This window comes from Crocodylus siamensis, chromosome 4 (genome assembly GCF_052110815.1).
Source record: "Crocodylus siamensis isolate JL-2025a chromosome 4, ASM5211081v1, whole genome shotgun sequence".
In the NCBI taxonomy this organism is placed as follows: Eukaryota; Metazoa; Chordata; order Crocodylia; family Crocodylidae; genus Crocodylus; species Crocodylus siamensis.
Window position 1 is genome coordinate 22,887,314 of NC_143398.1, and position 25,087 is coordinate 22,912,400.

The 25,087-nt window shown below is 44.1% G+C and overlaps 2 protein-coding genes across 5 annotated transcripts in view; one reads left to right on the forward strand and one right to left on the reverse strand.

Annotated features, from left to right (window-relative positions):
- Nucleotides 1-25,087, reverse strand: part of FBXL13 (F-box and leucine rich repeat protein 13) — a 195,991-nt gene that overhangs the window by 85,313 nt on the left and 85,591 nt on the right. For 2 of the 3 annotated variants that reach the window (XM_090041955.1, XM_090041954.1), the window contains exon 10: nt 15,718-15,770. In XM_090041955.1, the coding sequence (XP_089898081.1) occupies nt 15,718-15,770 (53 nt within the window). Of the gene's footprint in view, nt 1-2,360; nt 2,462-15,717; nt 15,771-25,087 lie in introns of all 3 variants that reach the window. The other variant, XM_090041956.1, reaches the window with a different exon arrangement.
- The window catches only part of LRRC17 (leucine rich repeat containing 17), a 43,328-nt gene that overhangs the window by 6,458 nt on the left and 11,783 nt on the right, over nt 1-25,087 (forward strand). For both annotated transcript variants that reach the window (XM_090041958.1, XM_090041957.1), the window contains one exon: nt 21,122-22,014. In XM_090041958.1, the coding sequence (XP_089898084.1) occupies nt 21,252-22,014 (763 nt within the window). In that variant the 5' untranslated portion in view covers nt 21,122-21,251. The remainder of the gene's footprint in view (nt 1-21,121; nt 22,015-25,087) is intronic.

Genomic DNA, 25,087 nt, shown 5'->3' on the forward strand with positions numbered 1-25,087 from the left:
CAGTAAAGGAGGAGAAGAACCAGAGGCCTGAGGGCTCTGTGTGTGTGTGTGTGTGTGTATGCATAGTGCTACCCTGGAAGGGGCTGGAGTATGCTTAGATCCAGTCAGGTAATTGGCTGGCCACTACCCCGGTGAGGTTTGGGGGAGAGGCCCAAAAGACGGTACATCTTCCACCCAAGGGATGGACTAGCTAAGCCTATGGCCTAAGGTGCCTGCTTCAAGAGGGAGCAAGGCAGCATAAGTTGGTGATGGATGAAAGAAACCCTATGAAAAAGTGTAAGAGACCTGAGTGAGAGGTGGGTGGTATGAATGTGCATGTGACTGAGGCCTGACAGCGTGGCCTAAGCTTGCTCCAGCTGCAGGCTGGGAGCACTGTAAACATCTGCATGCCATCTGCGAGGCATGGTTTGCAGTGTAGGTGAGGTCTGGAGCCACAGATAGTGGCCCCTGGACTCGGGGCATAAAATGAGCAGCCTCCCACCTTAATTAAGATAAGTAATTAATTAATTAAGAAAAAGGTGTGGCAGGCGAGTCAGGTGGGTGGCATGCCCAAAGGAAAGTGGGGAACCTAGCACTATGGCTAGGCAGGGAGCCCCACTTTAACACAGCATCCAGCCTGCAAGGGGCTATTTGGATCTGGGGATAGCTGGAAGAGCTGGAGGAGGCTGATCAGATGCATGGGACCCTCTTCCTGGTGAGTGAAGGCAGGGAAAGCTCTGATTTTCTATGCTAAAAAACTAAAATCAAATGCCAAAATATATAGGTATTTAGAATTTATTTTTATTATAATGACTGAGGCACTGGTAGACTTCCAAACTGCTTTAAAATTGTAAATATAGCAATAAAACATTGTGTTCAACTGATACCTATGTATATAATGGTGTTTCATTTTAATTGGGGGAAAAACATGGATTTTGGGGGGTTTAATTAGAGAATTTTGAATTTTTAAACAAAAAACAGGATCCCTGCTGATGTGATATGTGAGGGATATGAGTGGGGGGGGGTTTCAGGAGCTGAATGCTTCTAATACATTCATATTTGGCTTAGGATGTGTACTGACAATTTATTTTTCGATACACTATTTGCAATATTATCAGTTCCTAAAATACACAGCCTAGTTTCATATTTTAGACCAAGATGCTCACCTGCTGGCCCACAAGCCATATCTGACCTACAGGAATCCACAAGAGTCTAGAATTTGGCAGCACAGGAGTGGTAGCAGCATTAATTGCCACTCCCCTGTTGCCAATTTTCCAGACCTGTAGAGAAACTGATGAGCCCGAAGACAGCCCTGCATGCTAGATCAAGGCACACAGGATCGGTCCAGTGTGCAGCTGGATGTGGGCATGTGGGGTTAGGCCAACACTCAGCCCAATACACATGGAGTTTAGCTAACATGTGGCTAGGTCCAACATGTGAGGTCACATCCATGGACTGACCCCATGTGGGATCCATCTTTTGGACTGACCCTGAGCCATTCATCTAGCCTTTGGGGCTAGAAGGTGGGGTGTCAATGTTTTAGATCAATGTTGCAGATTCACTGTATGCTCTTTTCCTTTGTCCTTCAGAAGAAACATAATGCTTATTGTGATTAAGATCCCAGGAAGTTGTTACTTTTTAACTAATAATGTATTACAAAAAGTGATTTTCATAAACATATCTAATTTGCAAGACAATCTGCAGTTGTTCCATGATAAGCAACTTGGATGGCCAAAGGAATTTTGTCTGACTAGCAAACTCCTTCAAAAGTTTCTGTAAATATAACAAGATCTATGAAGTCTAAATATTTTATTTTACTAGAAAGAGAATCAGAGCAAAAAAATGGTAAGCAAAATATACAAGGCATATTTTCATTTTTTACAAAACAAATGAAATCCTGTAAAATCTTCCAAGCTACTTCTACATACAGTAAAAGCTGTGTTAACCGGCACTTTATTAGTCAGAAAACTCTGCTAACCGCCATCCAAGCGATGCAGCAAAAGCAAAACTGGAAATACAATTCTGGGGGACTTCCCATTTCGCCGCTGCGAACTGAGTTTTTCTTCGCCACTTTTTCGGCCCATGGCCCATGGCCCAGGGCAAAGCAGCCTGCATGGGAAAAAGCAGCCTACATGGGGTCCCCCTCCCTGTCCCCCTGGCACACTGATGCCAGGAAGTGTACCAGACGGTGCACATTTGATTAACCAGAATATTTGATTAACCAGCATCCCCCATTCCCAGGGGATGCTGGATAACAGAGCATATCTTATATATGTCTTATGCAAAGTTTGTTGCAGTAGGGAAGCTAAAATTCACACCTGCATACAGTATAAATGACTGCGACTATAAACTGATCTAAATGTTGGCAAAGAACATTTTACCTTGACAAAACTCTTAGTGTCCCGTTCGTAATATCAGTGTATGACAAATTTAAATATAGGAGAGCTGAACACCCTTCTGAGATAAGTCTCATTGATTCATCCTGAATAAAAAAAAAATAACAAGTATGTTAAATGAAGATTTTGTGTTTCAGTGCAAGTCCCTTGGCAAAAAAAGAGAATTTTTTTAATGCGTTGGAAGTAAAAATATAGACCAAAATTATTTTCTTTTGGAATTCTTTATATAAATGTTACATTATAATGCTTATTAAATTATTTTTATTCTTTGTAAACATGTCAATTGTTATGAACCATTCAAGAAAGCACGTAAGTACTGAGTATAGAATTAAAGAATCATAAAATCATAGAAAATTAGGGCTGGAAGGGACTTCAGGAGGTCAACTCATCCAACTCCCTGCTCAAAGCAGAAGCATCTACAACTATGTCATCCCAGCCAAGGCTTTGTCTAGCGAGGTCTTAAAAACCTCCAAGTATGAAGATTCCACCACTTGTCTGGGTAACCTGTTCCAGTGAGAGAGTTTTTCCTAATATCTAAGCTAACTTGAAACCATTGCTCCTAGTTCTGTCATCTGCCAGCACTGAGAACAGTCTAGTTCCATTCTCTTTGGAACCACCCATCAGGTAGTTGAAGGCTGTTATTAAATCCCATCTCAGTCTTTTCTTCTCCAGACTAAATACGCCCAAATCCCTCTGCCTCTCCTCATAACCCGTGCCTCTCCCACCCCCACATTATCATTGCCCTACGGTGGACTCTCTCTAATTTTTCACATCCTTTCTATAGTGGGGGGCCCAAAACCAGACAGTACTCCAGATGTGGCCTCACCAATGCCGAACAGAGGAGAATAATCACTTCCCTGGATCTGCTGGCAACACTCTACTAATGCAGCCCAGTATGCTCTTACTCTTCTTCACAACAATGGCACATTGTTGGTTCATATTGAGCTTATTATTCACTTTAACCCCCAGAACTCATTTTGCAGAGCTGCTACTTAGCCAGTCAATCCTTAAATCCTCAATCCTTGGGCCAGATTTGGATTTGGCCCAATTTAGGGGACAGTGATTCAATTTGCTGGTTTGGACCACTGTCCCAATTCAATTTCTCCAAATCCAAATCTGAAGATCCGATTCTGAATCAGGGAATCAGGAATTTGGCCACAGACACAGTTTTTAAAGTTTTTTCTACATACCTCGAGGTACCAGGCATGGCTCATGAACACTGAAATGGTGGGGCAGATGAAGCATCCCACAGGAACATGCCCCCTCCGCCCCCCGGCTCAACAATTGGCCCCAGGGGGACTAACCCTGGTCGCTGAGCCACGGGGGGGAGGGGAGGGTGCTCCCCCACATGCTCTGCAGTGGACCTGGAAGTGGACCAGAAGTGCTTCTGGTCCACTTCCAGGTCCACCCCCAAGCATGCTGGGGACCCCCCCCATGCTCCCATGGGACATTCTATCCACCCCACCATCTCAGAGTTCACAAGCTCCCTGGTACCTTGAGATATATAGAAAAAGCATACAAAGCTGTGACTATGTCCAAATCAGACAATCTCTCAGAATTGATTTGGAGGGTTCAGATTTGATTTCAAGAGATTAAAGGGTTTGTGGCAGGGCACTGTTGGAGTGAGAGTGGGGACCAGGCACGGCTTCGGCCACCCGAGCCTTGTGGGGTGTAGGAACCCGAGGAAGGGTAGTTGGGGCCAGGCATGGCTATGGCCACCTGAGCCCACCGGAGAGGGAAGCCCCATGGCCCCAGTGAAGGGGGTGGCAATAAGGAGCTCCAGCGAAGGGGGCAGCCCCAGGTGACGGAAGTAGGCCAAAGTATGTCTTTGGATGCCTGAGGCTGTAGCTTGGGCCAGAGGCCAAGTAAGAGGGCTCAGTCCAAGACAGAGGGGTGAGTCCTGACCCTGGTAAGCCCTCCACCACTGGGAGGCTGAGTGTGGGTCAAAAGTAAGACCTATAGTTGAGCACAATGACCTGCTGTTCCAGCGGGGAGTGAGAGTCCCCATGAGACCCGGAGCACCACTTGTAGTGTGGGTTAAGAACGCCCGATAAGACGCGGGCCTAGAAAGGGAGCAGAGAGGAGGGAACCCGGTGGGGGGGAAGAACCAGAGGGCTGGGAGCCCAGTATGTTTGAGTGTACAGAGCTGCCCTGGGAGGGGCCAGGAGAAGCTTGGACCCGGTTGGGTAATTGGCTGGCCACTACCCCAGAGAGGGTCATGGGAAAGACCCAAAACATGGTATGTCTGCCACCCAAGGTATAAGATAGCTAAAGCCTATGGCCTAAGGGGCTCCAAGAGGGAGCAAGGCAGTATAAGTTGTTGACGCATGAAAGAGACCTGTGAGAGAGGGTGGAATGTGAAAGGCCCTAGTGAGAGGAGGGCGGTATGAATGTGACTGTGTCTGAGGCCTGACAAGGCCTAAGCTTGGTCTGGCTGTAGGCCAGGAGCACTGTGTCATCTGGATGCCATCTGTGAGGCTTGGGCTGCGGTGTAGGGGAGGAATGGAGCAGCAGATAGGACCCCCTGGCATTGGGGCAAAAATGGGCAGACTCCCACCTTAATTAATATCCTAATTAATTAGCAACAAGGTGTGACAGGTGAGTCAGGTGGGTGGCCTGCCCAAAGGCAACTGGGGAAACTGGCACTGTGGCTAGTCAGTCTCCTGATTTAATTCAGATCTGGAGATTCAGCCGCCAAATCGGGCCAAATCTCCGCTGAATTGAATCAATGACCAAAGCTTTGCACAGCCCTAATATCTACTAGTCTCCCCAGCATGGTGTCATCCACAAACTTGCTGAGGGTGCACTCCATCCCATCTTCCGTACCACTGATAAAGATATTGAACAAAACTGGCCCCAAGACTAACTCCTGAGACACTCCACTTGATACCTGTTGCCAACCAGACAGAGCCACTGATCCATGGCTACCCTTTGAGCCAATGATCCGAGTAGTTTTCTATCTACCTCACCGTCTATTCATCTAACCTGTACTTCTTTAGCTTGCTTACAAGAATGGTATGGGAGATCATATCAAAAGCCTTGCTAAAGTCAAGGTATATCACATTCACTGCTTTCCCTGCATCCACAGAGCCAGTCATCTCATCATAGAAGGCAATCAGGTTGGTCAGGCATGACTTACCCTTGGTGAGTTCATGCTGATTGTTCCTAATCACCTTCTTCACCTCTAAGTACTTAGAAATGGATTCCTTGAGGACCTGCTCCAAGATTTTTCCAGGGACTAAGATGAGGCTGACCAGTCTGTAGTTCACTTTCTCAATCATCTGGGACCTTTCCTGATCACCTCAAGTTTTCAAAGATAATAGTCAGCAGCTCTGCAGTCACAGTGGCCAACTCCCTCAGCACCCTTGTGTGCATCAGATTTATCCCTGTGGACTTGTACACATCCAGCTTTTCTAAATAGTCCCTAACTTGTTCTTTCACCACTTCCAGCTGCTCACCTCCTCCCCAAACTGTTCTGCCAGGTGCAGTAATCTGGGAGCTGATACTTACTCATTCTTCATTAGAATTCTTTTTATTTAACACTATTAAACAGTTAGATGATCAAAGAAAGTATCACTGCACCCCCTGTCTAAAAATGTGAAGTTAAAAAAAGGTTAAATTCTAAATTGCTAAGAGGCTATAAAATTGTAATTGTTCCACAAAGGTATAATATCTCATAGATTTACCACTAATATTCTTTGGATGCCTTGATTCAAGAGTACTTTCACAAGTTTTTTAGAAATGTTGCTCCATGGGAATCAGGATTTTAAATAAAGTATAAGCATATATCAAATACTATATAATAGTTCAGAACTGTCAGATGCTTTTGACCCAAGCAATTACAATTACTGGAATCACAGTAAAAGAATATCTCTAGAGAGAAAACATCGGCAAGTGAATACAAAACAAACATGTTTATATACTAATCAGCTACTTCCTTTTTAAGAACAACAATTATACTTTATGGCCCTGGTCCCATTCAATCTCTATCATGCTTAAGTCATGGCTATCATAGGTCCCCAAAAGTATGAATCTAGCCTTGGGAGAGTGATCCTCTCTCACCCTGTAGAGATGCATAACTTTCCCACGCTGGAGATGAAAAGCCTTATGTGACTGCCATGCAAGAAAAATCTGATTCCAAAGAAACATACATACTTCTTTCAGACAGACATTACACATAACCAGTTTAAGTGATCAGAAACTGGTGTAAACCTGTAACAGAACAGACATTCAGTGCACATAAACCAGTTTGAAAATGGCTGAAACCGGTTTGAGGTAAATCTGGTTGAATGTAATATCAGACTTAACTTGATTTGGATCAAATCAGTTTATGCAATGTCTGTCCCTGACCCCTTCCTGGTTTAAGTTAAACCAGACTCCCCCAGCATCCTGGCATGCTCTCTGGTCCGGGCGGAGCTCTCTGCTCCAGAGCAGGGCTGCCCCCTCCCCTTTGCTCCCTTGCTGGAGCTCCAGCTGAGACTTGCAGGTACAAAGCATCTGCCTGGCTTCCTCCTGCTCCCCACCCCACCTTGCTGCTCACTGCTCAAGCAGGGATCCCTCCCTCCCCCCTCCCACAGCATGGACATTAGCCAGCATGTGCTATGCTAGCTAATGCTGAGAGGTGTCTGTGTAAGGCAGACAGGACAGTGTCTTTAGAACATTTTGGAGCTAATGAACAGGTAGATGGCTAATGAACACTTGGAGTATTCCCTTCCTTGCAAAAAAGTTGTTTAAGAAGAGCTTGAACTAATGAGAGGGAGTTTGTTTTCTGATGGGGAGTTAAATGCTGACAACAAAGCTGATAAATGCTCTGTTACCAAGGATGGGGGGGAACCCCTACCTAATCAGAGAGTCCTACTGCGGCCTGACCATGTCCCCCTCTACTCAGCATTGTGGAAGGGAAGGGAGGGCTGTTCTAGCCTCCCCCTACCCCTGGCTTCTAGTCTGAGCCACTGCAGGCAGGTGCCTGAATTTCTTCAGTCCAGAGGGGATGCCTGCATGGTTACAAACTGATTTAGCCTAGCCAAGTTAGACTAACCTGAAAGATTGAATCAATTCAGGCTCAGCATTTTTGAATGTCTGTCCCTAGCCCTAGTCTCTCAGTAAGGAACTTCCATCATGTTGGGATTTAGGAAAGACATCTATCTGACAGCATTAACTTCAGTGTACAGTAACATAGACAGTGATGGTGATGGTGTCCTTTCAGTCCTTTAGTCTGATATCCTACTAGTTAAAGCACTTGCCTAAGAAATGGGAAAATTAGGTTTTAAGCTCACCTCAACAGCATTCCCCACTTTCCAGGAAATTTCTCTCTCCATTAGGCTATATACTATACAGGGCATCCTCCATCACCCATTGAAGCTAGCCCACTGAATGGAAATGAATGCAAGAGTCATGTGGCCAAAAGGAGAGCAAGAAAGAGACCACCTGCTTCTGCAGTACAGTGAACAGGGTCCCCCCTTACTGTTTCTTGCCCCTGCTCCTAATGCTGTTTTGAATTGTACAGTCATTGTATAAAATGTATAAACAGCATTGAGAAGCTGGTCATTAAGAATCATTACTTGCACAGTTTATGCCTGTGGTTCTCAACCTTTTTAGGCTCTAGGCACCCCTTGGAAAATGTCAGCTCTTGGTTTTCAGTCATAGTTTGACTCTGGAAAAATAATATGCCAGTGTTTCTATTGCAAAAATTCAGAAATAATTCTTTGTTTGGTTCATTTTGTAAATCATATTTGCACACCTAAGAGTGCTAAGATTGCATGGCATCTTAAGGCACACCACAGTGTTGCACCACCTTGGTTGAGAATCACTGGTTTATGCACCTTCCCAGTTAGAATTGCACTGTGACAGAGCTTAGGTGCATTGAGATGTCCATGTGGCTATTCTGGATTGTTTCTGAACATGTGCAGTACCCCAAACTGGGGGAATCTTTCCAAACCAAAACAAGGGCACATAAGGAATTGAGACTTAGCAGTTGTGGTTGCTGTGCAGGGTAGAACAGAATTACATTTTAATAACGCAGACACCTAAAAGCTGCACATGTGCCATTTAGACATCATAGAGGTGGAATAGAACCTGGCCCTAAATGCTGATTCGCCAGAGATAAATAATCCCATACAAATTTCTTTTTCGTACATTTAAAACTGTAACAACAGAACTAGAACAATATGGGCATTCATACGCATGACTCCATTCTCATGCACATGTGATGAAAATGTCACTTTGTGTGGCTTAATGGCATCACACTGTACATGTGCAAGAGTTTTGGAGGTTTTAAATAAGTTTGCATTGTTGCAAACTGAACTACATTGCTAATTGCAAGAATGCAGCTGTCAGCTTGCCCCCCAGCCATGGGAGAGGCAGGCAAAACTCCACAGAAAAAAAAAGATCAGGCCCCTCATCACTTCTGCCTTCAGCAGACTCTTATGCCCTGGGGGCCACCTGGGAACAGGTTGGCTTGGCCCTGGGGCAACGCATGAAGGCAGCAGGAGGGTTTGTTGGTAGTGGGAGAAGACAGCAGGGATGTTGCATGGGGCACTGTGGATGGCAACCTGGGCAGCAGTGACCACGAGATGACTGAGTTCAGGATCCTGAGCAAAGGAAGAGTAAGCAATAGAGCAGCAAAGTAAGGACCCTGGACTTCAGAAAAGTAGACTTTGACTCACTCAGGAAATGCATGGGCAGGATCCTCTGGGAACCCAAACTGAGGGGGAGAGCTGTCCAGAAGAGGTGGCTGTACTTTAAAGAAGCCTTACTGAGAGTGCAGGTACAAACCATCCTGATGCTCAGGAAGACTACCAAGTATGGCAGAAGACCAGCTTGGCTTAGTAGGAAACTCTTCAGTCAACTACTTCACAAAAAGGAAGCTTATAAGAAGTGGAAACTTGGACAAACAACTGGGAAGAGTTTAAGAGTGTTGCTTGGGCATGGAAGGATAGTCAGGAAGGCTAAAGCACAACTGGAGTTGCAGCTAGCAAGGGATGTGAAGAGTTTCTACAAGTATGTCAGTAACAAGAGGAGGATCAGGGAAAGTGTGGGTCTCTTAGTAAACGAGGGAGGCAACCTAGTGACAGAGAATGCAGAAAAAGCTGAGTAACCAATGCTTTTTTCACCTCAGTCTTCATAGGCAAGGTCAGCTCCCAGATTACTGAACATGGCAGCACAGTTTGGGGAGGAGGTAAGCAGCCAACTATGGCAAAAGAACAGGTTAGGGACTATTAAGAAAAGCTGGACATATACTAGTTCATGTGGCTGGATGGGATGCACCTGAGAGAGGTGGCCAATGTCATTGCAGAGTCACTGGTCACCATCCTTGAAAATCAGGGTGATCAGGAGAGATCCCGGAAGACTGGAAAAGGGCAAATATAGTGCCCATATTTAAGAAAAGAAAAAAGAGGAACCAGGGAACTACAGACTGGCCAGCCTCACATCAGTCCCTGGAAAAATCATGGAGTATGTCCTCAAGGAATCCATTTCTAAGCACTTGGAGGAGAAGATGATTAGGTACAGTCAGAATTGATTCACCAGGGGCAAGTCAGGCCTGACCAACCTGATTGCCTTCTATGATGAAGTGACTGGCTCTGTGGACCTCAGGAGGTCATGTAGTTCAACCCCCTGCCCTGCTCAAAGCAGGATCATCCACAGCTACATCATCCCAGCCAAGGCTTTGTCTACCCAGGTCTTAAAAATCTCTAAGGATGGAGATTCCACAACCTCTTTGGGTGACATGTTCCAGTGCTTTACTATCTTCCTAGTGAAAAAGTTTCTCTTGATATCTAACCTAAGCTTCCCTTGTTGCAACTTGGGACCATTTCTCCTTGTTCTGTCATCTGCTACCACTGAGAACAGTCTAGCTTCATCCTCTTTGAAGCCACCCTTCAGTTAGTTGAAAGCTGCTATCTAATTTCCTCTCTGCCTTCTCTTCTCCAGACTAAATAAGCTCACTTCCCTCAGTCTCTACTCATAAATCATGGGCCCCATCCTCCTAACCATTTTGCTGCCCTCTCTCCTATTTGTCTACATCCTTTCTCAAGTGGGGGGCCCAAAAGTAGACACAGTACTCCAGATGTGGCCTTACCAGTGCTTTCCCTTGAACTTCTGGCAAGACTCCTACCACTGCAGTCCAGGATACCGTTAGCCTTCTTGGCAACGAGGGCACACTGTTGGCTCTGCTTATTGTTCACTGTAACCCCCAGGTCCTTTTCTGTATAGCTGCTTAGCCAGTCAGCCCCCAGCCTGTACCGGTTCATGGGATTGTTCCATCCTAAGTCCAGGATTTGCATGTGTCCTTGTTGAACCTCATGTGATTTCTTTTTGGTCCAACCCTCCAATTTGTCTAGTTCTCTCTGAATCCTAACACTAACAGCTACACCAATGTTGTACATTTATCAAATAACAATCTTTGTAGCTTGTTAGCCATTTTTATGGTGTGATAAATACATGGCCTCTTACAACCCATGAATCATGCAATAATTGTAACATCTGCCAGGGGTCCATTATGTGCAAAGGTGCTTCACTTTACAAAGTTATGTGCAAAAGCTTCCTTCACTTTAAGGAAGCGACAATAAATATCCTGGGTTTATTAAAGAGGCCATCCTTAATGGACTGGCTGATGCCAACATCCTAAGGGATAGCCAGCACGGGTTTGTTGCGGGTAGGTCTTGTTTGACCAATCTCATTTCCTTCTATGACCAGGTGACCTATCACCTGGACAAGGGAGAAGAGATTGATGTCATATATCCTGACTTCAAAAAAGCCTTTGATCTGGTATCCCACGATCACCTCTTGGCCAGACTGGCCAGTTGTGGCCTTGGCTCCACCACGATCCGCTGGCTGGGAAATTGGCTCCGTGGTCGGACCCAGAGGGTTGTAATTGATGGCAGTCACTCATCATGGTGCCCTGTGACCAGTGGGGTCCCCCAAGGCTCTGTCCTTGGACCCATACTGTTCAACATCTTCATTAATGATGTGGACATTGGAGTCAGGAGTGGACTGGCCAAGTTCACCGATGACACCAAACTTTGGGGCAAAGCATCCACGCCAGAAGATAGGCGGGTGATCCAGGCTGACCTGGACAAGCTCAGCAAATGGGCGGACGAGAATCTCATGGTGTTTAACACCGAAAAATGCAAGGTTCTCCACCTTGGGAGGAAAAACCTGCAGCATCCTTATAGGCTCGGCAGTGCTACGTTGGATAGCACTACAGAAGAAAGAGACTTGGGGGTCATCATTGACCACAAGATGAACATGAGCCTGCAATGCGATGCTGCGGCTAGTAAAGTGACCAAAACGCTGGCTTGCATCCATAGATGCTTCTCGAGCAAATCCCGGGACGTCATTCTCCCCTTGTACTCGGCCTTGGTGAGGCCGCAGCTGGAGTACTGCGTCCAGTTTTGGGCTCCACAATTCAAAAAGGATGTGGAGAAGCTTGAGAAAGTCCAGAGGAGAGCCACGCGCATGATCAGAGGTCAGGAAAACAGATCTTACGATGATAGGCTGAGAGACATGGGACTCTTTAGCCTGGAAAAGCGCAGGCTCAGGGGTGATCTGATGGCCACCTATAAGTTTATCAGGGGTGACCACCAGGATCTGGGGGAATGTTTGCTCACCAGAGCACCCCAAGGCATGATGAGGTCGAATGGTTATAAACTCCTGCAAGACCGTTTCAGGCTGGACATAAGGAAGAATTTCTTTACTGTCCAAGCCCCCAAGGTCTGGAACAGCCTGTCATCAGAGGTGGTTCGAGTACCTACACTGAACACCTTCAAGAGTATATTGGATGCTTATCTTGCTGGGACCCTATGACCCCAGCTGACTTCCTGCCCTTCAGGTGGGGGGCTGGACTCGATGATCTTCCGAGGTCCCTTCCAGCCCTAATGTCTAAGAAATCCATGAAAATCTTCAGAAAAGATTCGGAAAGCTTTGATGATTTGGGCAGTCTCTGGTGGCTGCATCACGGAGCTTCAGCAGACTCCAAGCTGGTAAGTAGGGGCGGGGGAGTGAGAGCTGGGGGAGGGGACCATGGGGGGACCCCGCCAGTCCCCATTGCCTTCCCCCAGTCCCCCCCAACCCCCACCCACTCCTCCCAGCACCCCTATGGCTGCCCCACCCGCCCCAGCTCCCGGAGTTTAAAAAAAAAAGCCCCAGTGCTCACCAGGTGCTGCCAGGCAGTGGGGCGCTCCCTGCTGCCCCCCACTGCCCCATACTGCATGGGGGGCTCTGAACGAGCTGCCAAATGTCTGAATCAGATTCAGCCAAATCAGATTCAGGACAGTGATTCGAATCACCAAATCAAATCACTGTCCCTCGAATTGACTCAATCAGAAGCGAACACTAGCCGCTTCACACAGGCCTAGTGTCTGAGTGATTCAAGCCATTTTTGTTGCATCTGACAAAGATATGGGAATCTTTTGTAACACAAAATAATCACCCTGAGTAATGTGAAATGCTACCCTTCTTAACTTTATTGACTCTTTCCAATTTTCCCCAGAAGTTTCTTGGGAGCACTGACTGCTGCTTTCATTTGTCTATATATAATGATATGCCACTTTCATGTGAAGTTCATTACTATGAACCCCACTGAATATTGGGGGGGTTCATGAGATGTCACAGATTTCCTTGCATTTGTTGTACTGATGGCATGTGGGGTCTCCCTGAAAAGTCCATGTTATGCTGTATCCATTTATGCTGCTTTTATTACTGTATACATTATATTACAATGTTTCTATATAGTTTTCTGGTTTTGGTCATGGTTTAATCAGAGGAACTGAGGGATGCCTACTTAAAGACAAGGATTTTTGGAATGCAAAGCATTCTTTATTTGTGCTTTGCATTTGAAAGCTTGTTGAGCTTTATTCCAACTATGCAGTTTGTTCAATAAGAATTATCATGGAAAAAAATCCTCGCCTCTTGCATAATTCCTGGACCATCACAGCTCCTTCACTGTAACACTAGAGTTTGCATAACTGCTAATTATTTCTGATCATTGTGTTATTAGGGCAAGGATAATCACCACTCCTAAATTACAGACAGAAAAGGCCACTGGTAGGATGGGCACCCAAGTTATTGTCTCTTTGTAATGGGAAAAACAACTGCACAATAGCAAAGGCATCTGTGTGAAATGGACCATTAGCCAGAGGAACATCCTAACAGGAAAGAAATTTCTAAGGATTCTGTGACTCAGGGGTGCCCTTTAAGCCCCAAAACTCTCTCTGCAAGATGATCACTGAGGACCAACTGAGATGATCTAAAGCAGAGTTTCTCAACCCATGGGTTGCAAGAATATTTGAAAGGGTCGCGACTATCATAGAAAAATGCAGAAAAGCATGGATTTTGCCCCACAGGCTGGCAGAGTTCCAGCCTGCAAGGGGCTGGGGGAAGCAGGAGGAGAGTGATCAGGCAGGGGGCAGCCAGGCAGGGTGGAGAGCAGTTCTGCAGCTCCCTGCAGGTAAGTCTATGGGCCAGAGGGGGGACACAGAAATTGCATCGGGGGAGTGGGGGAGGCCCACAGGTGATATGTAGGGGGCAACATGTGCCTCCCCGGATTCGTGAGCCCACAACGGGCACAGGGCTACAGTCTGCCTGCACCAGCATAGATAGGAGCCACCTCCATGGCCCAGCAGGTGGGTCTCAGTGTGGGAGAGTGCAGCAGGGCAGCAAGACTTGTTGCTGTCTTTGCTGCAGCCATGAACGCCATGCCAACTGCAGCGCCAGCAACACAAGGAGTAATGGATGGGGGAGGGCCCACACCTCCCTCACCACTTTCCAATGACAACTGCTTGCATGCCGAGCCATGGCTCTACCCCACCGCCTTGGCCTGGCTGCCGCCAGTAGTTCCCTCAGGCCATGACACCTCCATAGAGGGGAAGTGGGATGGTGGACAGCATGGGCAACTCAAGGTGAGTGGTGGTGGTGGTAGCAGCCAGGCCATGGCGGCAGGGTAGAGCCATAGCCCAGTGCACAGGTGACTGGCAGCAGGAGGGGGTGAGGGTAGCATAGGCCCTCCCCCATCCATTACTCCTCGTGCTGCTGGCTCTGCAGCGGGTAGGGGGTTCATGGCAGCAGTGGTGGCAGCAGCAGCAACAAGTCTTGCTGCCCCACTCCACTTGCCTGTGCTGGGACCCACTTGATGGCTATGGAGGTGGCTCCTGCCCATGCCAGTCCAGCCAAGCTGCAGCCCTGTGCCCAATGTGGGTGAACAGATCTGGGGGGCACATGTCCCCCATGTCCCACACACTGGGGGACTCCGGCAACAGACTGGGAGTGAGGGGCAGCAACAGGGCTGGAGGGAGTGAGGAGCACTGGCAAGGCCAGGGGGCTGTGGTTGGGAGTGAATGGCACCAGCAGGGCCAGGGGGTTCATTTTCTACTTAAACTATTTACTGGGTCAGGACTGGCCATCAATGTTTACAAATGGGTCCTAGTACAAACAAGGTTGAGAACCAATGCTCTAAAGGTCATCTCCCAGAGCAATGGGACCTGAGCTTTACCTGCCTCCCTTAGGTCTTGCCAGCACTTAGCAGAGAGGATTTTGCCAGCCAGAAGTATCACACCCTTGTCTGTTCATGCAGGCCCCCCTCTTCCTTGGCAGAGGCCTGGTCAAATATTGTGAAATTACATGCATCACTGACAGTAAAATGTTATAAAAGATAACCAAAGGACTTGTTATGAAAACAAGACTAAACCTAAGAGATTAGTAACCATATGTTGCAATACAGATAGAGATATAAGAATAAACAAATGAAAGGAATTATCAGAACAATAATCTTGGCTAAAATATAAAAATATATTGCAATTACATTTACCTTAAATACCACAATTCATGCAAACATAACAATAATGATAAATATAGCACTACCTATACATAGAAACTAAATATGCCATATCAGTAAAACAAATTCAGGAAAACAGCAGGACGTCCCATAAACACCACAAAATATTATAGATTCATGACCCTTAACTGCAATTATTTTCCAAATGAATTGCAAAATATTGTCAAATTAATTAGACGGCAGATTATGAGCAAACATAATGATAATTAGATATGTGGATGTTAGAACAAAACTAGCAATTTCTTGTTAACTTGGAAATATATAGTATCTAAGATCCTTCTCTGAAACTGGTAAAATTGCAAAGCTCATTTTGTTAAAAAGAATCCAAGCTGAGTAAGCCATTTTTTCTGACACATCATAAAACAAAAATTGAATACTAATCAACTCTACATTGACTTTCTCAAAATCTGAAAAAAATCAATGAGACTTAGATTCCCAATAAACACTTTTGAAAATCCCATCCCCATCCTCATATAATTTTAGTTTTTTGTACAGAAAGCTGTAAATACTTACGTTTAATTCCCGGCATTCAGAGAGATTTATGTCTTGCAAATTTTTACATTCACCTAAAATTAAAAAAAGACTTTTATATTACAGTTAAAGTTTAAATGTGCAAATTCTCTGATAATCAAAGTAACATAGGAATTGCCTTGTCCATCTAGTCCAACATCTTGTTGTCTGAGACTTGCCATAATTGAATGATTTAGACTTAGAAGAAGTTGCAAGAAACAAAAGAGAACAAAATTATGGAATACCTTTTTTTACAGTAAATGTTGTTTCCTATCCCTTACCAGTCAATGGTTACCTTATTGTTTCCATCAGTCACAGAGAGCACATGAGTAAGTGTCTCCCTTCTCACCTCCTTAGCCCAGGGCCTTGGCAGGTCCTGGCAGCCAGTAGAAGCACTTAAAGAAAAAACCCTGTACAGCCTCTGTAGCCATGGAATAGTAGCCTAGATATTTTTTTAGAACAACAAATGTCTCTGACACAAAAGCAATCTTATCAAATCTCAAATGCATGGAGATGTCAGAACTTCTTATCATAAGTACAGTAAGAATTTAATATGGGTAAAACAGTATGTTTAATCTTCCCCCACTCTCAGAAACAGTTCATTCACTTAAGATGAAATTTAAAAAGCAAAACCCAAAAATATCAGACTGAGGCAGATACCAAACATGAGAAATTCAATATACAATGTTCAGATAAAAACAATAAAAGATTTTCAAAACATTTCAAGTTTGGAAAAGAGGCAGCCATCTGTATGATTTTATCTGTAAACAAACATTAATGCAATGATATACTTGCATATCCCACTCTATGGAAACAATGATCTCAACTAGAGTTTTGATCACAGAATCATAGAAGTAGGGTTGGAAGGGACCTTGTAGATCTTCAAGTCCAACCCCCTGCCTGGGCAGGAGAAAAAACTGGGCTCAAGTGATCCCAGCTAGGTAGGCATCAAGCCTCCTCTTAAAGACCCCCAGGGTAGGAGCCAGCACCACTTCCCTTGGAAGTTGGTTCCAGTTCCTAGCTGCCCTGACTGTGAAGTAGTTCTTGCGGATGTCTAATCTAAACCTACTCTCCAACAACTTGTGGCCATGATTCCTTCTTATGCCAGGGGGCGCTAGGGGAAACAAGGTCTCTCCCAAACCCTTCTGGTCCCCCCTCATGAGTTCATAGACAGTCACCAGGTCCCCCCTCAGCCTTCTCTTGTGAAGGCTGAACAGGTTCAGGTCCCGCAGTCTCTCACTGTAGGGTCAGCCCTATTGTCCCCAGATCATGCAGGTGGCCCTCCTCTGGACCCTCTCAATGTTGTCCACATCCCTCCTAAAGTGGGGCGCACAGAACTGGACACAGTACTCCAGCTGTGGTCTGACCAGTGTTGCAGAGAGGGGGAGGATCACCTCCTTGTCCCTGCCAGAGATGCACCTGTGGATGCATGACAAGGTGCAGTTAGCCCATCCAACTGTGACCTTGCGTTGTCGGTCCATGTTCATCTTGGAGTCAGTAATGACTCCAAGATCCCTTTCTGCCTCTGTGCTCTTAAGAAGGGCGTTTCCCATCTTATAAGTGTCCCACTGGTTACTACTGCCCAAGTGCAGCAGCCTGCACTTGTCAGTATTGAAGCGCATCCTGTTTTTGTTAGCCCACCCCTGTAACCTATCCAAGTCCTGCTGCAGTCTTTCCTTCTCTAGTAGCATGCTCACCTCACCCCAAATTTTGGTATCATCAGCAAATTTAAACAGGATGCTTTTCACCCCGTCATCCAAATCACTGATAAAGAGAGAACAGTGCGGGCCCAAGGACCAAGCCCTGGGGACTCTGCTTCCCACTCCTCCACAGGTCAAATATGACCCATCCACCACCACCCTCTGAGTTCAACCCTTCAGCCAATCTGCAATCCATCTGACTGTGTAGGCATCAATGCCACAGTAGCCCAATTTTTTAATGAGGATGGGATGGGAGACGGTGTCAAAGGCCTTGCTGAAGTCCAGAAAGACTATATCCACGGCAACACCTTCATCCAAGGCTTTTGTGACCTGATCATAAAAGACAATCAGGTTGGTCTGACATGACCTGCCCCTAATGAAACCATGCTGGTTGCCCTTGAGCATCATCTCTGAGGCCAGCCCATCACAAATATGCTCCATGATGATCTTCTCGAAGAGTTTCCCTAGGATTGAGGTAAGACTGACGGACCTATAGTTGCCCGGGTCCTCCCTCCTCCCTTTTTTAAAGATGGGGACCACGTTGGCTATCTTCCAATCATCCAGCACCATATTCTATCCTAAGAGATTCTGTGAACAGGAGAGAAGGACAAAGATGCTTACTTAGAAATATGGGGTGCTGACACATGTTGAGGGGAAAAAAACCCACACATTTTACTGAAAGAATCAGCTGTAGATAAAAGTGCCAAAAAGCCCTGCTGAAGCACCCAATCTATACAGACGCTGGGCAAGCTGGGTCCAATTAACGCAATGCCCCTTCTGAGAATGTGCTGGTCTTGGCACAGGAGTACGCCCAGTTTTAATTAAAGCACCATTTTGGGGTGGATTTTAATGTCTGTAAGCAGCCATGGTAGAAATTCTTGGAGTTTGCTAAAAAATAAAATAAATAAATAAATAAATAAAATATAAAAAAAAAAGAATCTTCTCCTGCCTTCAAACCAGGAAGTTTGGGAAACATTATTGAATATTGAAGGATAACCCAGACAACTCTAACCAGTTAAAATTGCCTCCATTGTTGATAGGCCACACATCATATCATCTCTATGCTCCCTTCTATAATCCTGAACAAGACAGAGATGAACATGTCTTTCCACAAAGGGGAAACCAGGACATTGACCAGGTTGCATCAGAACTTCATAAGCGTTAACCCTAATATGGTAGAGAATCTATGCTTTCTTCAGAAATATTAAACAAAATCCATAAAAAATCCTTATGCAAAAACAGCCTCCTTAATGAAAATCAGAAGAAAACAGAAGCACTGACATCTTGCATCTGCAGAGGGCATGAAGAAATAGCTTTCTGAAGTGTTAAGTGCTCCCATTCATCTCAACGGAATGCTAATGCTGAAGCCTTGCTATGACAATTAAAATGTCAACCTTTGAGTGTATACCACAAGAAAGGAAATAAATCATATTAAGAAGATAAGCACAGTATTTTCAGAGTCTTACCTCTGCATTCTGAACTAGCTGTTATAAATCAGGAAATAAACCTTGCAGTCATTGTAGACAGTTCTCTAAAAACATCAGTTCAATGTGCAGTGGCTACCAAAAAATCCACTAAAATGTTAGGCATCATAAGAATGGAATTAAAAGCAAAACAGAGAACATCAAAATGCCACTAAATAAATCCATAGTGTACCCATGTCTTGAATATGGTGTGCAATTCTAGTCTCCATATCCCCAACGGATGTAGCAGAATTAGAAAAGGTACAGAGAAGGACAACCAAAATGATCGGGGCATGGAACAGTTGGCATACTGTGAGAGACTAAAAAGCCTGGATTCGTCAGTTTAGAAAGGAGAAGGCTGAAGGGGGATATGATAGAAATCTGTAAATCGTGAAGTGAATTGCTAACTGTTGTCCAACAAGTCCCAGAATACTAAAACTAAGGGGAACACATTGAAATCAGTAGGTAACAGGTTAAAAATTAACAAAAGAAAATACTTTTTCATGAAACACATAGTTAAATTATGGAATTCACTGCCACAGGAGGTGATAGAGGCAGATAATACAGCCAGGTTTAAAAAGGGACTAACCAAATTCATGGATGATAGATCTATTAAGAGCTGTTGAAAAGAATGGTCAGAGATGTTTCCAATGGTATCTCTAAACCAATATTCGTGGATACCAGTAAGGGTAATTGATAGGGGATATCTGGTTTAATGCTCTCCCTCTAAAGCATCTACCCCTTCCACTGCTGGATACAGGGTATTGGACTAGGTGGACCACTAGTCTGACTCAGTATAGTACTTCTCATGTTCCTCTGTTCTTAATTTTATTGTCAAAACTGAGCAAAGCTTAATTTGTGGGTAGAACTCAATGAGATTCAGCTATAGGAGATGGAAATAAACTTATATAATTCACATACATTAGCTTTCCTCCCCCAGGTTCCTCTTTGCTTCATTTTGGACTTCCCCTAGGCAGGGGGATCTGCCATAATCCCAGGATCAGAAACCTATGAAAATGGTAGGACAGTTCAGAATAAGAGAGAATCCAGTTGTGATGGATGCGATTAAAACCTGCCTGAACAGTTTCCCAAAAATTAATAAATAAAATTAATTATATTTTTCATAATATGTAATGGACAAAACCATTAATTAAGATGCAGTTTCATAAAATTACGTGCATTAGTAGAATGCTGATATAGACTGCTGCTGGTAGATACAGAAATTAAATGGTGATCTTACAAAAGCTTTTCCAACAAAATAATTACAATCAGAAGCATTCTTATTTTTTATTTTAGATGGAAATAGTTGCACTACTTTTTAAAAGACATTTTTCCATTTTATATTACTAAACTTTACAGAAACAATTACCCGTGTCCTCCTGTTTGTACCACACTGATATTATTTTATAATGAAATCCAGAAGTTACTTTAACTTCATCAGATAAATCTACCACAAAAATAGATTGTACAGCTTTAAAAACAAATGTTAATATAGCATTGAAAAAATTAAATACTAAGAAAAAAAATCCAGTCTCAAGGTCATATTATTTCTTTTACATGTGCACAATATAGGTGAAAGTGAATGAGGGTTGCTTTGGCTTCCTGATGCAAACAAGGAAATGTTACAAATATATTGGTGATACCTAGGTGGCAGCTTATTCTTATATTTTAAATACTGTAATTTTGTGTATATCTTCACTAAAAAAATGTTGAGTTCAATAAAATTCTAATGAATCTTATTGAAGAAAAGGGGGGTTTAGTTATGGTTTTCAGATGAGTTAGCAAGTCAAGATTTCCCCATATTATTGAAGGTGAACACACGGGCAGTACACGTTCACTCTCTCCTGCTGGTCAGCTCTGTTGGGATGGTTTGCATCCCAAGTGCAGTGGGAAGATGCAGTTCTTGCTTTCCCTTGATACCATGCCTATGATTGTGCTTGGCTCTTCTGCAGGCAGGCACAATGAGAAACTCACCAAGGACCTCTCATAAATCCAAGTGAACAGCCAATCAAAACCTAGCCAGACTCTAGGCCTACATTTTGACTCAATTTGCTATGTTGATCAAAATGAGTGAGAAAGACAACTTTAACAACTAAGGAGTAAGATGTGACCTTAATATTTCTGCCTGAGTAAGTTTCAAATTCTGTGCTAATTAGACTATTTTGTAATGCTTCATGTTATGCGCTAGTCTCTATGAAATTGTCTCTCTTAAACTTTCTTACATTCTATTTTCTTCCAACACAGGGACTCCACATACCCCAGCTGTGCCTCCTCAATTTTAAACAACGCTGGTTTTAAGACTATCCAACCTCAAATTTCAAAGGAATACTTGGCCTGTTCCACAGAAAGTAATTGGAGCCAGCTGCATGTCAGGATGCGAGTAGTTACTATTATAATACTACTTTTTCTGTGTAAAACTGCTGACTTGAGGAAGACAAGAAATGGGAGCTTCAGAAACAAAGCGAATAACGGAAAGGCAAGCAGGTTAAGGAAAGCATCTAGCACAGTTAAGCGCTATGCCCCAGGGCTGCCTTGTGATATATATACTTATCTTCATGAGAAATACTTGGATTGCCAAGAAAGAAAACTAATGTTTGTGTCACCTAGTTGGCCTGAGGATTTAAAACACATGCTGCTAGCAAGAAACAGAATTCGCAAATTGAAGAATAATATGTTTTCCAAGTATAAACTATTGAAAAGTCTGGATTTACAACAGAATGAAATAGGAAAAATTGAGAGTGAGGCTTTTTTTGGCTTAAGTAAACTTACCACACTTTTACTTCAGCATAACCAGATCAAGATTTTATCAGAGGAGGTTTTTATTTACATGCCCTTCCTAAGCTACCTACGTCTTTATGATAATCCATGGCATTGCACCTGTGACCTGGAAACTCTTATTACAATGCTGCAGCTTCCAGCAAACAGGAATTTGGGAAATTATGCCAAGTGTGCACTTCCAACAGAACTGAAAGATCAAAAACTAAAGCAAATAAAAATTGAACATCTGTGCAGCGAGGAGGAAAGATTGCACCCTAAAAGTATAGTAAAAAAGCCTAAAATTGCCAAACCAGAATTTGATTCCTCTCTCTGCCACATTTATGTGTTTCCTGTACAAACACTGGATTGCAAAAGAAAAGGTTTGTACACATATATTTAATTAACTGGCTCAATATTCCTGCCCATCTGCTACATGAGTTTGCATATCAATTATATTACAGAAAAATCGGTATAGTATGAGGAAGCTTTTGCTTTAACTCATACTGACAATTTCTTATTCTTGTGATTATACACAACGTAGTAACAAGTCTCGTGTTATTTTACCTCCATGCTGGAACCCCAACTCTGTAAAAATACGTACTTAAGGTGTAGAAGCAGGTATAACTCAACTAAAATCAACAAAACTTCTCATGGTGCAAAGTTAAGCACATGCTCAAATTATAACAGTATCAGAACCCAGTTTTTTTCCAATTTTACTCTAGCAATTTTACTGCTGCCTCTATAGGCCTACATATGATCACAGTTGTTCCAAAGTGGCTGCACTGTTGGAGAAAGCTCTTTCTCCCTTCAGTGACAAGCACAACAAAGCCAGAATTTGACAGCAGAGAGCTGTGAACCCAGATAGGAGTTACCAGCAGTGCTTGGAGGCCCCACAAATGAACTTACTGAATGGGAAGGTGTTGTGAAACACACCCCCTCCCGCCCCCCCGTGCATGACTACTTCCATTGAGGGTAGTGCTAGTTGCTTCTCTTAAAAGTTACAGCAACGGGTATTTCTCTGTGTCTGGGAGGCATTTTAAAGTTAAAACACTTCCAAGTGCTGCTACACAGGAAGTGGGCTCCTGCCCCTACCCTAATGCATCTCAGATTCTTAGGAATCATAACTAAACCCTAAGGGTAAACCAGCTGGGATATGTGAATACATAAGTGCAAGTCTGTCTATGTTTTACATTTATCATATTTTGTCTCATGTTTCCAAAGAAAAAACAAAGATATTTTAGCTGTGGGCTGTTCTCTGGTAACACCCTTTGCAAAATGCAAATGCAAACAAAAAATAAATACAAGTACCAAGACATGGGAGTAGCCCAGTTTGGGAGGATTTTGCCCAGCCCTTGCAAATTATTTTTATCTTGTAGTATGCTTGTCAAACTGCTTAATATTTTCTTCTATTTGCCTTAAGAGTAACTACAAATGTAGGTAACCACTTTGATGGTGTTTCTATCCCCTAACCAATTCCAGGGGGGGCCTCTGTCTATACCCAGCTACCAGTATCAGACAGAGGAAGGCTAGACAAATTGAGAAGTTAGTAAGAGGAAACAGGTTCTGACTAGAAGAAATTAGAAGCTACAGGTTATGATAACATAATGTATCCAATCCACATCATGTCAAAATCACCTATCCCTCTACTTTCTGTGATCTAAGACAACGGGATCCCACCATTACCCTCAACAGCTCAAACACTGAGCAAAGACAGACATCTAAGGAAATCAGCCCTAAATCTAAATCACAGACTGACACCCAAGGGCAGATCATTCACTATGTATCTTTCCCACAGAGGGAACCAAATGAGTTGAATGAACTCAAAATTCTGGGAAGAGGAAAATAGAGAATATATGGCACTGCTTCTTCCCTTCCAAACTCACAGAAGCTTACCAATAAATATTAACTTTTTGTTAATGTTTCATGGGCTTTAGAAACAATAACACACTTTTTAAAATAATCTATTATTAATAATAATAATAAAGAACCAAATTGTAGCGGCCTCAAAGATACACTAGAGAGCTCCTCTATATACTCAGCAAGAGGCAGCCATGAAGCTATAGCCAGCGTCCCTTACAACAGGTTGATCATCTGACTAACAATGTTAGAAATGATGCACATCTCAAAGGTATAACTCAGGGGTTGTCAACCGGGGATACGCATAACCCCGGGGGTACTTGGAAAGGCACTGGGGGGGTACACACGGGCAGGCAGGGATGGAACACCACCATCCATCCATCACTCTGTGCTGCTACCTCCCAGGAGCATGGCCAGGGGTGGGGGCGAGGGCAGCGGCTCCCCTCTGTGGGCCACACCAGCACCACCCAGCTGGCCAGATGTATTGCGGGGTGGGGGGAGCTTGCATGGGGCTGCCACCGCCACCATCCAGCACTGCCACCGCTGCTGCCATGTGCAAGCCCTCGCACAGCTCCACATCCAGTCTCCTCCACCCTCCACTCCGCCAGAAGGGGTAACTCCTTAAAAAGGTTGAAAACTGCTGGTATAACTGGTTCAATTTAGAAAGTGGCCAAGTCTCTGTCCTCAGCACCATGACTGAAAGAAACTTGGGAGTCATGATTGACCACAAGATGAATGTAAGCAAACAATACAATGCTTTGCCACAGCTGGCAAAGCAAACAAAACTCTGGCTTGCATCTACCAATGCACCACAAGCAAGACCCAGGAAGTCATCTCCCCGCATTACTCAGCCTCGATGAGGCCACAGCTGGACTAGTCTATCCAATCCTGGGCTTCACAATTCAGAAAAGATGTGGAGAAGTTTGAAAAAGTCCAGAGGAGAGCCATGCACATGATTAGAGGACAAAAGAGCAGGCCTTATGAGGAGAGGCTGAGAGCCATGGGACTCTTCAGCCTGGAAAGCATATGCTCAGTAGTGACTTGGTGGCAACCTATAAGTACATAAGGCGTGTACATCAGGAACTCAGAGAACATCTGTTCACCAGAGCACCCCAAGGGAAGACAATGGTCACAAACTCCTGGAAGACCATTTTAAGCTGGATATAAGGAAAAACTTATAAGGAAAAGCTTCTTTACTGTCTGAGTTTTTTCAGGCTTGGAATAGACTCCCCCACTGGTAGTGCAAGCACCTACTTTGGACACTTTCAAGAAACACATGGATGTCTATCTTGCTGGAATCACTTGACCCCAAATGACTTCCTGTCCCTTGGGCAGGGGCTAGACCCGATGATCTTGTGAGGTGCCTTCCAGCCCTAACGTCTATGAAATCTCTATGAAATCTCACACCAGTGTTGATAGGGAAATGCAAGGGGAAGATTATGATACAACCTTATGAAAAATGCATACAGATATAGGGTTTTTTTTTCCTTTTGAAACAGGAGTTACTCAAATACCTCTTACTAGATAAATGATATGCTAGATTTGTCAGTACTTCAGAGGATAAACTGAAATTCCTTTTCCCAATGATAGCAGTAT